This window comes from Eurypyga helias, unplaced genomic scaffold, assembly GCF_000690775.1.
Source record: "Eurypyga helias isolate BGI_N326 unplaced genomic scaffold, ASM69077v1 scaffold15861, whole genome shotgun sequence".
In the NCBI taxonomy this organism is placed as follows: Eukaryota; Metazoa; Chordata; class Aves; order Eurypygiformes; family Eurypygidae; genus Eurypyga; species Eurypyga helias.
In genome coordinates this window covers 22266-36336 of record NW_010231613.1, presented here as the reverse complement: position 1 = coordinate 36336, position 14071 = coordinate 22266, and the positions used below count along the sequence as shown (strand labels likewise).

The 14071-nt window shown below is 36.9% G+C and overlaps 1 protein-coding gene across 1 annotated transcript in view; it reads right to left on the bottom strand.

Moving 5' to 3' along the window:
* The window catches only part of SLC39A12 (solute carrier family 39 (zinc transporter), member 12), a 33485-nt gene that overhangs the window by 6748 nt on the left and 12666 nt on the right, over window positions 1-14071 (bottom strand). The window contains exons 6-10 of the mRNA XM_010161143.1: window positions 11431-11621; window positions 8646-8805; window positions 7255-7407; window positions 4030-4093; window positions 363-521 (exon numbers count right to left, since the gene is read on the bottom strand). Of these exons, the coding sequence (XP_010159445.1) occupies window positions 363-521; window positions 4030-4093; window positions 7255-7407; window positions 8646-8805; window positions 11431-11621 (727 nt within the window). The remainder of the gene's footprint in view (window positions 1-362; window positions 522-4029; window positions 4094-7254; window positions 7408-8645; window positions 8806-11430; window positions 11622-14071) is intronic.

Sequence of the window (14071 nt, the reverse complement as noted above, 5' to 3'; positions counted from 1 at the left end):
GAGGAATACATTGTTAAATGGCTCTGCTGCATATTAAAACACTTGGATAGCCTGTTGTGTCAGGCACACGTGGCTCTTGCTCACAGCTTACAAATTTTTGTGTCTGTACACATGAGGATAAAAGGGCACTCTGACCTGATGGCATTTACATTTGAAGATGGTGAGATGAGATGGTATCCAATAATGAGAACAGAAGCCTCTCCTCTTCTTTGTGAAGGGGACAGAGAATGCAGCCTCTTTATATAACCATCTCACACAATAATGCTATAGTTCATGATGCTATAAGCAAGAACAACTCTTTGGAAAACCTGGAACTACAAAGCTAATCAGGAAAAATACATATACATATATATATTTCTTACCCATTTCATGAGGAATTTCATGGCATAAAATAGCAATAGTCGTCGTCACACCTGTTTCTGTTGAGGACGAGAATGCTGCTCCTATTACCAAGCCATCAGCAAAATTGTGAAGACTGTCACCCACCAGAACCATAATTGCTAACAAGCTAATTTTCTTACCTAGGGGAAAAAAAAACCAAACAACAAAAAACACCAAAACCAACTACAAATGAACAAACAAACAACAAAAAAAAGCCCAGAAATTTTAACACAAACAAATGCTGTGATTTTTGCTATGTTACAAATTATTTGGTTTTTGGTGTCTCCAAGTGCAGAATTATGAAAAGCCAAAATAATCAGAGGACAGTAGATTTTTATCCTTGTTACACTTCCCTTAACACATTTGAAACAAAAATGTAGGTTTTAGAATAATTCAGAGATGCAAATACCAGGAAGTAGCTTCCCTATTTTGATTAGGTCAACTATTAGACAAAAATTTAGGATCAAGTTTAAGGCCAGACTCATGATATAACCTAAGGGTTTACATTGATCTTTCTTTGCTGAAATTCACACACATTTTCCTAGATGTTATTTTTTTTTCCTTTAAGAGATGAGAGTCTTTCCACTGTCACTCACAGAATTCCACAGCTGTCATGAAAGTGAATATTTGGCCTCATGCAGCTGATCATTTTAACACGGTAAAGCATGCTACTACTGAGTAGCATTTTCAGGGTCTGTTTTTTGTAAGATTGTGTTACAGTGGAAGATTGGGATGAAAGGCCACAAGCCCCAGACTATCACTATTACTACAGAGCAACAGAATGCTCATTTCCAACTTTTGTTCCAATCAATTAATGGCCATTATGCTCATAGTATTCCTGTCTTGCAGCATCACTCATGAATGCAGATCGCTGTTTTTCCTTCCTGTATTGTCTGTGACCTTGCTTTAGTGTGGAACAGAACATTGGATATTCATAATCAGGCACCTGACATGAGAGGAAAGGTGCTACTACTGATAAAAGTACTGAAATCAAGCTAGGGAATTAGGGACAGTCTCTCTGCCCAGCCTGTAACCCAGAAAGCCATGTAGCATGGCTGAATGTATTCATGGGGAGGGATTTTATCTCAAGTGTCAGTGACACTCCATACATAGGATCAATATCTAGGCTTAGCAACACATAATTGGCTCCCCTATCCTGTACTTTGTTCCATCCATTTTATCCACAATTTTACAGAAAGGGCCTTCTAATGCCTCTCAGGAAACTCATCCAGTTTCCCCCTATACAGTATGGATAGAACACTTTGCAAAGGGTTGCTTTTATGCCTGAAGAAGCAGGATTGTGATTTGGGCCTGAAACATCACGTATTTTCTCGACTTTTGTTGGCCCCACACAGACATAATATGACAGTCTGAGCAGCCCACGTGGAGCTGTGCAGAACTTCGAGTTATTACAAGGTTTCATTTCAGCAATGCTTTTTTCAGAGATGACCATTTTATAGTGATGGGGGAGATGTTTTTCTTACAGAAACTGGTTAGAACTGAAGTCTTCAGACTATTCTAAAAAACCACGCAGCACATAGAAGCCTAACAACTGCATTCAGAAAATCCTCCCCAGTTGCCTGGGAGCTCTGCGGGTTCAGAAAAATTGGCAGGCTTGTTAGGTTCTCCTGCCAGCTTACAGAGCCAGACGTGGAGGTCCCCGGTTTGCACAGCTCTTTTTAACAGTATGGACAGTTTATAATCAATAGGGCAGAGCATGAGTTACATAGAAATAATAGATTGCTGCACTACATTAAGTTTGTGATTTGTAATAAGCACTGGCAAGGACAAAATCATGGCCCACCCTGAGATATTATAAGTCTGTTTTATTCAAGATTGTTGAAGATGTACCACAACTACTGGAGCTCACTCCAGTGTGTTGTCTATAGTATAACATAGAGATCAGGCTAACATTAAGGAGCAATTGCAAATGTAAGCTTTGTGAACTTGCTTGACTGAAAGTTAAGAAGATGCATATATAAGCAAATCTGAATGTTTATCCTAATTTACTTTCAGCCTATTTTAAAGCAACTTTGTTACTAGCAATTATCTCACTGCATTATATACTGCAACAGTAACTGTTAAGTTACTACCCTCAACTATTTCTACAAAGCCTCTTCTTAAAGAACCCTACATTTATTTTTGATAATTTTCTCTGCATAATTAGGGATCAGAGCTCATAGAAAATTCTACTCTATCATTTCCATAAGGCTAATGGGTGTAGGACTCCAACCATAGATTATGCTTCTTAAGCTTTGAATAAAAGTTTAAACCAAACATTTATCCATAAATAGATCTTTTTTCCCCCCAATGTTTTCATTACTCATATAGCAAAAACATTTCTAGTTAATGTAAGGTCTCACTGAGCATACCAAATATAAAATGCTACTGTTTGATCTTTTCAGATATTGATAGAACAAGTAGGGATAAATGAGGAGGAGGGGGCCAGTGAGACATCTTATGCATTTAAAACTGTAGCCACACCAAATTTAGAAAAGTATGTGTTCTCAAAAAAAAAAAAAAACCCACCAAAAATCCACAGCCTTTCCCTGCTATGGTTCCACTTACTGATTTCTAATATAGAGGTAAAACTGAGCTATGAGGAAAAAATGGAACCAAAGAAAGAATTTTACTGAGAAACTCTCAAATTTAATTACAGACCAAATTTAGTTATTTGGAACAAATAACATTGAGATCACTATAAATTTGTTTGTGCTTAGCAGGTAGTGATTATTGAACAGCATGGAAACATCTAGAGATGTACTAGATAGTCAGAGTGAAACTGGCACTGGATTGTGTACTGCTGAGACTGGGAAAATGGAAATCCAGATTTCAAATGCTTCCAAAATAGAAACAGAAATTAAGTTCAAAAGAACAAAGAATATTAGAAGCCTAGAAGAAGATAATGACATTGTTAAATAAATGAAACTAATAACCTGAGATCACAAAATAAAGGGAAGTTGATTATAGTAAATAAACCAGTTTCAATTAAAATGCTATTCCCTCAGTTGAATGACTAGAACTCTACTAAATTCACTAAGGTCACATAAGTACAAACAAAGTATTTTTATGCTCTATTTTCCCAATTTTTTTGAGTAAGCAGCAACAAAACAAAGAAGGTAAGAATTACTTTGAAGATCTCTGAAGAAAAAAAGATTATCCTGAATCTGAGAGCCATCACAAGCCATAATTATACACATGTATTAAGTCATTACTGGTTTGAAGAGAATATTGCTTTACCATGTAAGAGAATAAGGAAGCAGAATTGTATTAGTACAGTGAGCCAAAACAGCAATTGTTTCACTACCTTCAGAAAGAAAAGCCCAAGAAAAGTTTACAATTATAAAAATCTGGTTTGTATTAAATTTTGAATGTTTCCCTTTAAGCAAAGGCTTTAGAAAAATGGTTTGCAACAGTGAGTAAACAAACAATAAAGCATGGACAGTATAAGATTAATGAACTTCACAATTACAGGGTTGGCAGCTGAAAAGGTCTTTAAGAAGATATTTAATTATGGAGCCAAGCACCATCAGATGTGGTGAGGTAGCACATAGCAAACACAGAGCTAAGCCAGCTTCACACTTTCAATTCCATCTTAGGTCTTAAGGCTTTTCCTGGTGCTTCTCTAGTCTTTTTATTGATACTGACTTTTTTTGCTGATCGCTTTACTCTCTGGAGGAACTTCAGCAGACTCAGAATCTTCTGGGCTTCTCTAGTTAAAAGCAAAGATAATGCATCAGTGTTAAGGGGCTCTTCCAGCTGCTGCTATAAATACAGGAAAATAACAAATAAGTTCAAGCTTTTTGAATTAAAGATAGTTGCTGTTATTTGCAGAGATATTATTAGAATAATTTACTTAGCACTGGCAGTGTGATTGGTACTGCAGAAACACATAAACCCAAATCTCCCTTGCTCAGAAAAGGTTACAGTCTGATTCAGGTGGGAAAACAGACATTCATTAGGATTTTTGTAACCCTAGAAAATCATGTTTCTGCTTGAATACACAAAAATCTGAGCCAAATGCAGGGCAAAATAGTTCATAGTTCATAATTCAAATTGTATCTTTTGATTTTGTCATGACTGGATGATTGCAGTTTCCTGCTGGATAGGGTGTCTATAGAATTTCTAAGGAAAAATGGGTGGACATGATTATAGGTAGGTTTCATGTCCTTTCAAAAAAATGGGATTTTTTTTTTTTTTTTCTTCCGGGTGGTACAACCTGCAGTGCCTTGCCTGTTGGCCGTCAGTTAGAACCCTGTCTTGGCATCAGGCATCACTGGCTGGGCATTGCAGCACATAGTACACTCCACTGCAATGAGTGAAATTTACCCTTATTTCAAGTGAAAAAAGGGGCAGTATCTTCTTCCTTATCCTAGAGAGTTAATTTGTTGCATCAGCCCTAGTGTTTAATTAACAGAAACTGCAACTGTGGGGAGAGAAGGGAGAACATGAGGAACATCTCTTTCCCCCTACCTCCCTTGGGTTTTTCTTTTTGACTACAGAAATTATTAGAAATTTGAGCAAGGGTGAGATCAGCCAAAAAAATATGTTTGTTTGAAACTAAAAACCCTGAATTTATAATCACTATCTTTTCTCTTTTTGGCCAAAAAAAAGCATATTAAAGCTATTGTGGCAGCCAGAGAAGAGTCAGCAGCAGCACGAAAGAGTGCTTTGTTAAGGACAGCAGTCACCACTCCAGAAACTATAGCAGAGATATGTACTGGCTGCGAAACAGGGTATGTTTCTTGGCTGGTATTAGCTTGGTTGTGATGTGGGATATGTGCTGTAGAAGCAGCATGAGGAGAGAAAGGAAAGGATTTGGGTTTTAAATTCTGCATTTTAAAGGAAAAAGTCTTCAATTCCCATGATTGCAGCCAGCCATATGAATTCCAGTAATTGTTCCACTTCTCTTACAATATTTATTCACATGCCACTTCTTTGAACTCTAAGTCAAAACTGCAAGACTAATCACTGACCTGAAGGATTTATAAGCTTTTCTTAGTCAACCAGTGTTTTTCTTACTATTACTCACATGATTCTGAAAAATTGGCTGTTTTTGTACAAACTAGCTAAGCCAGGCTAGTTCATGTGATCTATACATAACTTAAGGAGGATCTTGCGTCCAAGTGGAATGATGAGCTCATGCACTGTCATAAACAGGAAGCTATGACATAGCTCACAAATAAGTAAACATTCTCCACTCATCTGTTTGCTCTTCATTCAATTGAGAGTTTCCCAACTGTGTTTGAGAGATTAACAGTGGCTCATGAGGCTCTCACCCATCACAACTGCTTTAGTTAAATGGAGTTTACATTATAAAAGATCTCGGGAGATCCTGATTTAAATAACCAAGAACCTATGTGTCTAGGTACCACATACAAGCTGAAGAGATTTGTTGGAAAAAGAGAATACAGGTTAAAAGGTATGAGTAAATTTAGTTTGCAAAAATATATATGTCTGGATACTTTCTACAGACCAGAAGTTATGTAACTTCATATAGGTAAGCACTATTCCCAAATACCCAGCTTATTTATGATACTTCATACTTGTGAAAGAATGCCCAAGAACTTCATCTGTTCCCTAATTATGCACTTAACTCTCACTGCAGAAAATCCTGAAGTTTTTCCCATGGGAGAACATGCCCTTATCCATGATATATTTTTAAAAGAAGTGAGAAGGAAAAGCTTCAAGGATTTTATCAACAAAAGGTAGTACAGGAATTGTATTGTTATAGCAATCTGATCCACAGAAAAGTTATTGTGAAAATCTGTGTTGAAAATTTCTGTAAAAGCTCGTTATAAACTTCAAAATCTAGAGATTCCTGATAATCATGTAATGTAATAAAGGACAAATCAATAAAGACTGAAAATAAACAGTGATTTATTACATTCATTTGGTTCATTTTTTGAGGAACAGAGAAAGAAGGATATAAAATTAGGGAAATATGTCATACTGGTAACCTACCAACTGTATGGTTGAAGTAGATTTGTCTCTGCCTGAATGTTCATTGAATTCAGATTCCACTGGAAGATCATGGGAATGTCCCCAGTGCCCATTAACTAAAGAAAGGCCCTGCTGAATGAAGATGCTTTGCAATTAGTTCTGAAACCCAATGAACACAGGTGCAGTCTTTCTCAGTCTTCTCTGAAAGCTTAGCATTTATAAGAACTTTTTTTCTTTCAAAACAAAACCTATTGAAGAGGATTGTTGGTTGACACAAAAAGCCTTAGCCTTCTTAAGTGACTTTAAGATAGCCTCCCATGCTGAGAAACTTAATGAGCCATCACATTTTGTGTTACATTATATCTTTGTGCATAATATTTTCAGGCACAAGCCACACTGAAATAGAGTAATAGAAATACTGTAAGCAAGCAAGGAAATAATAATATAAGAGGGGGTTCTACTGGTCACAACATACATATTAGATTTTCAAATCTATTGGCATAGGGGTCAAAACCAATTTGGAAATTTTAAGATATTATTCTTTAAATATCTTTTGCTTATATCCATGTCTTCTTCCTCATCAAACAGAGCCTATAAGAAACAACTGTCATTGCTATTTGATATGGACACATACTCTTCACCTGCTCCAGTGCAAGTCATGAAAGTATGCTTATGGAACACATTCAATTAACTGTTCCCTTCTTGAGTTATACATGTATGGGACACATTCATGAAGCATACAAAATCCATACAGCAAAGCAAAATAGAAATTGAAGGTCAACCTGGTAGGAGGCCTTTGGAAGCAGTTTTGCATGCTTCATTTAACTCATACGAATGATGATTATTTTCCACAATCACTTTAACATTTAGTGCACTGTACAATCTTAAAATAAAAGATTTTTTTAAAGAATAAATAGTACAAAGCTTTACCTGGCTACGTGGTGTTACCAAAAGAAAGAAACACTTTTCTATTAGAAAAAATCCGTGAATTCCGCCAATTATTCCCAAAAGTTTCCAAATATATTCCTTCCCCTCATAGAAGTGTTCTACTTCTTGTACTTCATGTTTATGTAAACCAAGAGTCTAAAAAAAAAAGTAAAAAATTTTAAACGGCTACATTTTGCTAGAGTAATCCCGTAATGTGTTCATTCAATTTATTCTCAATTTTTTTTGCCATGTCTATCAAATTTAAATTGTTTTGAGCTAATAAGCTGAATAGTAGGTGGATTAAATTAATTATTAGGAGCCTCTGCTGCACTTAATCATCTCTCAGTGTTGAAAGTAACATTATTTGTAGAGTGTTTTATGAAATTACCCTTTATATATACATATACTTAGTATACTTTGTTTGGAGTATAGTGATCTTCAAAATCTAAAAAGTTACTTGCATCATCTTCAGAATGTAAACTTCATATTGAAAATTATCCATAAAGCTTTCTGCTGGTGGGGGTACTTCCATATTTTCCCCAGTGCACAGCATGTTAGTCCTCCTCCGCTCGGAAACAGAGCACTTCAAAGGCTACTGGTTACATCCCTTAAAACTGGTGAACTTCACACTCAAAAATTTTTTCTTAAAAAACACGTTTGTCTGAGGATGGGACAATGAGATGTCCTTGAGAATTGCCTTCCCTTACCCACTCTCCCTGTTCTGCTTCCAGAAATGATGTACTGAGCACAAAGAACGTTTTGACCAGAATCTTAAGTGAAGGAGTGAATCTCTCTTTCAATGACCAGCTGACATCTGCTCATAACAGTTGTGTCATATCTGAGCAGACTCAATCAAAAATAAATTAATACACACCAGAAAATTTGTTTGTTTTACACACTATCCTATTCTCTTCTAATTTATTTTATTAATTTAGGAAGAAGTCATAGCACCCATTTTATTACAGTCCTAGGCAGCAGGATTAATTAGGCTGATGGCCTCTGGCTCTCTAGAACAATATGTGGAGGGGACTGTGGATGCCTTACACAACCTTTGAACAATTTATCCTAAAAGGCACTACAGAATCTGCCTCCTGAAATAGTTTAATAGACATCTAGAAACCTGGTTTCACAGGACTTGTATGTTTTCTGAAATTTTTTTATGAAAATAGGATCCGTATTTTCTCTGAATTCATCATTCAATGATTTCTGCTTCTTACTACTTGGAATCTCTCTGAACTGCAAAGTGCAAATGTAATTGAAATGCTGGGTAGTTGGTTAACAAATTTAACGGAAAGCTTTATTTCTGAACAGGTGAGTATTAGCCAGGTTTAAATGAAACTTTTCTCTGTGTGTGTGCATGTGCATATATGCCAGCATTTTAGTGTATTACCTACCTGAGGAATAAGGTGTAGCAATGCGTCTCCAGAAAGGGTCCCAACAGCCAAACCAACAAACAGTTGTAAAACGAGTGTATAGATTTCTTGACAGGAGTTAAATAAAATGAGGGTTGTACCAAACATAGATCCAATCGTAATAAGTAAAACAGCCACAGTGCTTGGGAAAACAAATTAAAAAAACAATGGCACATTTAATTATTCAGTGTTAGCGTTTGTGTTTCAGTATGTATTTTGCATTTGGTTTTGAGTCTGTGTTTTGCCACCTCTGTGTACGGGCACACAGAGGAGAAGTGATTCACTCTGCCATGTAGATTTTTGTTGCCATGTGTGATACAGATGACAGAATTGAAGCCTAAGAAACATTCAGTTTTTCAGGCTTTACAGGTAACACAGTCTAATACTTCCAAATTTCAGACCTTAAAGAGCTAAATAGACTGTGGCTGTGCAGATTAGAGACACTGAAGAGCAGCAGAGTGAATGCTGGTCTGCATTTGTTTCCTCTCTGAACAGATTTATGCTTGCTGTTCTGTGTCCTGACATGCCACACCTGTGTAACTTCACAGCCAACACCACATCATTAACCAAATCACATTCAGCAAACACACCAAGGCCTAAACCCTCAGGTGAATGCAGGCATCGAATTTAGTTTCTAAGCATAAACCTTTTTGGCCCAAATTATATTTACAAGTGTGCTGTGGACATACACTCCTTTAGCTACTACATGAGGACCACTAACCTGTATTTCCCAGGTTACTGGGATTTTTGGGAGGTTACTCTTATAATTCTTCAGAGCTATATGCTGCTCACATTCCCAACCTTTTGCACAACATGAATCCTGATTAATCTGAGGTAAAACACTGATGAGAAACAGACATAAAGGAACGGATGCCAAAATATTCAGAAGTGTCACTTAATGTTTCACACTTTAATAGCACTACGAGTGCTCAGCACCTCATAAAATCAGACAGTAAATTTCACAGACTGCACATCCAACTACAAGGGTACAGGAGATAGTTATGGAAGGTCAGGCCTTGGTAACTTGGCCCAAACTGCACAGCCTGTCAGTAAAATAGAACTGAGAATAAAATTAATGAGCCTATACTCAGGTCAATAGGCCACACACAGGTCAAACATGAAGTCATTTTTTGTCTCAAGCCAGAAGTGTCCCTGTGGTCATGGAAACCTTCCTTTGCCAAAAAGCACAGGGAAGGGGTTGCAGAAAGGGCTTTTATTAATTCCATTCTGTGTTTGAATAGTTCAGCTTTTCTCATCTACACAGATGTCTCATCTTTCTGAGACCACTAAAGTGTTGTTGATTAGGCTGATGGCCTTGGGTTTGGGAGAATCCCACTCAACTCTGAATTTGCCATGAAACTTGCATATGAGCTTGGTAAGTTCCTTTCTTTCTTTGTCCCTTGATTCCCCATCTGAAAAATAGGTATATCCACATAGCAAAGAAAAGGTATAAGCAAGAGAGATGAGATACAACATGAGAAAGAAGGACTGATGCCTTCTGGGAAGCAATAATGATTCTTCTTATTCTGTATGTTTCTTATTCCTATAGCCATTCTTGGGATATCCACAAGTGTCCTTCCATGTCATTATCTAACATGTTCTTTTCAATTCACAGTCATAGTTCAATTAATCTGTACACCATGGAATGATAGCTCAGGTCATTCCCACAAGCTCCTTAACATGTGTAGCTTAAAGTACAGACAGAATTTAGAAAATTAAGGTGCTGTTTCATAAGGATCATTGGCCAGCAAGAAGTGGGAAAAGCTTACTAGCTCCTGAAAGATCAAAGCTTCTAGACCTGGCCATGTAGATATTAGGATAAAGGTATTGAAGGCATTGATTTGCAGCCTAAGAGTGCTGCTCTAGATGCAGGTTATTATAGTTAGATGACCATTCCTTTTTGCTCATTCTCAGCTCTCAAATACCCCACCAGAAATTAATGGCCCCTGTAATATACCAGCACACCTTTGTTTGTAAACATTTCCCAGATATTACGTGTTTAAATTAAAAACAAATTGGGGAAACACATTAAGCAGCCCTTAGGTTAGAACAGATTCAGATTTTGGTTTTCAATAGGGTGGACTAGGGATCAGTTACAGGGGAAGTTGAATCAGCAGAACAGACAGGCAGAAATCCCTGGAAGCAGTGGCATGTGAGGGCTACGACTGCAACTGGAAACAATCTGATTATACTCCAACTCAGTTCTTGGTCCAGCTCTACCACACAAGTCCTGCTACCCATGTGACTGGTTTTCTGGTTGTTTTTCTTCCCACAGTAGTATCCCCAAAGCCTTTCTGCTGTAAAATATCACAACATGGAAAACCAGCAACATTCACACAAAGCTTAGCTATATCAAGCATTTGCCACACTGTGGTATAAAATGCCAGCTAACACAACCTTCAGGCTATGTATAAAAGCAATGTAATGATTCCAGTGTAACCTGGTGGAATCTTCACAAAGTAGGTCATTCCTGCCCAGCAGCCCACTGACTAGGACCTGTCATGGCTCACCTGCTGTCTATACCAAGCAGCCTCTAGAAATGAAGAAAGTAAAGCTTAAAACCTCACACACTGAAATAGAATTCTGTTTAGTATGAAATGGAGACCATTTAATCCTCTCACTTCTCAATGTAGTACTATCATCTGACATGTATGTTGTGAGATTATAGAGTGCATAAATCTCAAAACATTTTGATTTATTAGTGAATGAAATGTTTCCAGAAGTTAAGCCCCTGCACCCCTTTATCTGAATTTTCACAATATTTTACTGATAAAGCCATAACTCACTTTCCAAAGTTGTTGGTGGAAGCTTTGCCTGCTTGAAGTCAGGAAGCTGACATGAACAACTTAATAGCTGCTGAATGATAGCTGGACTGATTTGCTTGAACTGGTCCTTAGAAATGGAGGAAGAACTATTTTTTAAAAATATCTTCACAAGTTCATTGGCAGAGAAACAAACCTAGGTAGAAAAATATATACAGTTACTGAATATGTTGCATATACCCGCATTTAATGCTGAGGTTAAACATGGAATCTTAGAACACCACAGGGTTATACAACCTAGAAAAAACTTGTTTTCCATATATTCTTTTCGGGTTAAATTACAACTATTTTTTTTCCTTTTTTTTTTTTTTTTTCCAAATTAAAACTTGATACTACCATATACTTGAGAAAGACCAGAATATTTGGGATAAGGTAGCAGAATTTCTATTGAGCCATGAGGTTCTGACAAAATATCATCTCTAAATATTTTATCAAATGTGTTAACAAAAATATTTTAATGCTAACATAAGTCATAGACATTAATATAGATCTGCATTAATAGCAATGATATTGCTATCAATGTAAGACACAGTGAGTATATGAAGGCAGTACTGAAATTTGTCCTTGTGCTGCATCTTTAGTAAAATATGGACCTCAAATGCTTTTTAAAAGTCTTTTAACAATGACATGTCACCTTAAGGTCAGCAAGCTAGTCTAAATTTGGGCTAAAGATTACTTAATTGTATTATTAGAGGTACTTAAGAATTTCAACTTATTTTTGTCCCTGTTAGAAGTGACAGGAAAGGTCAAAAAAACCTTTTATTTGGAACACATATTTTGAAAAATCTTCATGAAGAATTATTTTTTCATCCCTAGGATGAAACTTCTAGCAAAAATGTGAGCAGTTTGTATTAAAAAATTCTAGTGTTAATTCCTGTAAGAACTTTTAAAAGAAAAAGTGCAAATCAAATATGCTATTTTATTTAAAGGAATAATCTTAATTTCTTAATCTCATTTTACTAGTTGTGATTCACTTAAATAATAAGTAGTTGTTTCTTTAATTTAAACTACTCTGCATCTGAGAATCAAAGGATTCTTAAATATGTATGGTTCTTTTTCTAATCATTGAAGCTTAGGTTTCTTTGGAAATAAAATTACTGTTAAAATAAAATGTTGTAATTATCATTACTTTTATATAACCCAATTGAAACCCAACACATTCCTGCATTTGCTCATCTGTTAGTCAAGTAAAATATGTCTTGTAGCTCACTAAGAAACTGAATGAATTCAACACTGATACATGTGTTCTGAACACCACATTCAAACCTTCAGGATAACAGGTGATCTTGCTACCTGGATCTAGTCTGTTCTGCCTCCAAGCAGGAGAGCATAAAGACAATTCAGGAGCTGCCATATTAGACAAGACCTTCAGTTTGTCTGTTCTAGACAGTGAATTTGACTCTAAAGTAGGGAACACCAGCAAGTGGAACCAAGTTGGAAGTCTAACTTATGGCTGGTTATGAGCAGCATTCCTCACTGGTCAGTACAGGGGTTGATATTACTTAATGTCTTTGACAACGACCCAAGTGATGGAACGGAGTGCACCATAGCACGTTCACAGATGAAATCCAACAGGGACAAATAGTCAACATGCTGATGGGCATGGCTGCTACTTAGAGGGATCTTGAAAAGCCAAAGAAGCACTCTAACAAGACCTTCATGAAGATCAGCAAAGACAAATTTATTCTGCTTCAAACAGAATAAACCCCACGCATCAGTAAAGACTGCGAAAAACTGACTGGAAGGTAGCTTTACAGAAAAAGCCCTCGGGGTCCTGGCAGACAACCTGAACATGAGTCACCAGTGTGCCCTTGTGGCAACGAAGGCTAACTGCATACTGGGCTGCACTAGCAAGAGTGTGGCCAACAGGCAATAGAAAAAGATTATTGCCCTCCACTCAGGACATATGATTCCAAATCTGGACTATGTCCAGTTTAATAACCAGAAATACAAGACAGACATTGGCAAATTGGGGGAAATCCAATGGAAGGCTACCAAGATGGCTAGAGAACTGCAGCACATGATATGCAGGTGGAGGCTGAAGGACCTGGGCCTGTTTAGTTTGGAGAATGGTCGGCGTTTATCTTAAGTCTTCAACTATCTAATGGGGCTTATAGGGAAAACAGAGCCAGAGTCTTCCTAGAGTTGTACAGCAGAAGGATGACAGGCAATAGGTATTAATCGTAGCAGGGAAAATTTTTGCTATGATAAAAAAAATCCAAAAACTTCAAAATGAGGGCAATAAAGCACTGGTATAGGTTTCCCAGAAAGACTGTGGAATCTCCATCTTTGGAGCCATTCAGAATTCAGCTGGAGATGGCGCTGTGAAATTTGATCTGACTGATGTTGGCCCTGGTTTGAGAAAACAGGCTCTTAGTAGATTGTCTACTACTGACTTGTTTTATATGCATTTTTAAAATCAGTAGACACAGTGATGACTTCAAAAGAAAGCAGTGACCTTTCTCTGTGATAATGTTTCAAAATACAATTCTTATCTAAAAGTCAAATTACAGATGTAGTGAGCAAAGACAAGCCTTAAATGCGTCAAGGCTTCAGACGTAGGAGATACCTTACTAATGGAGCACA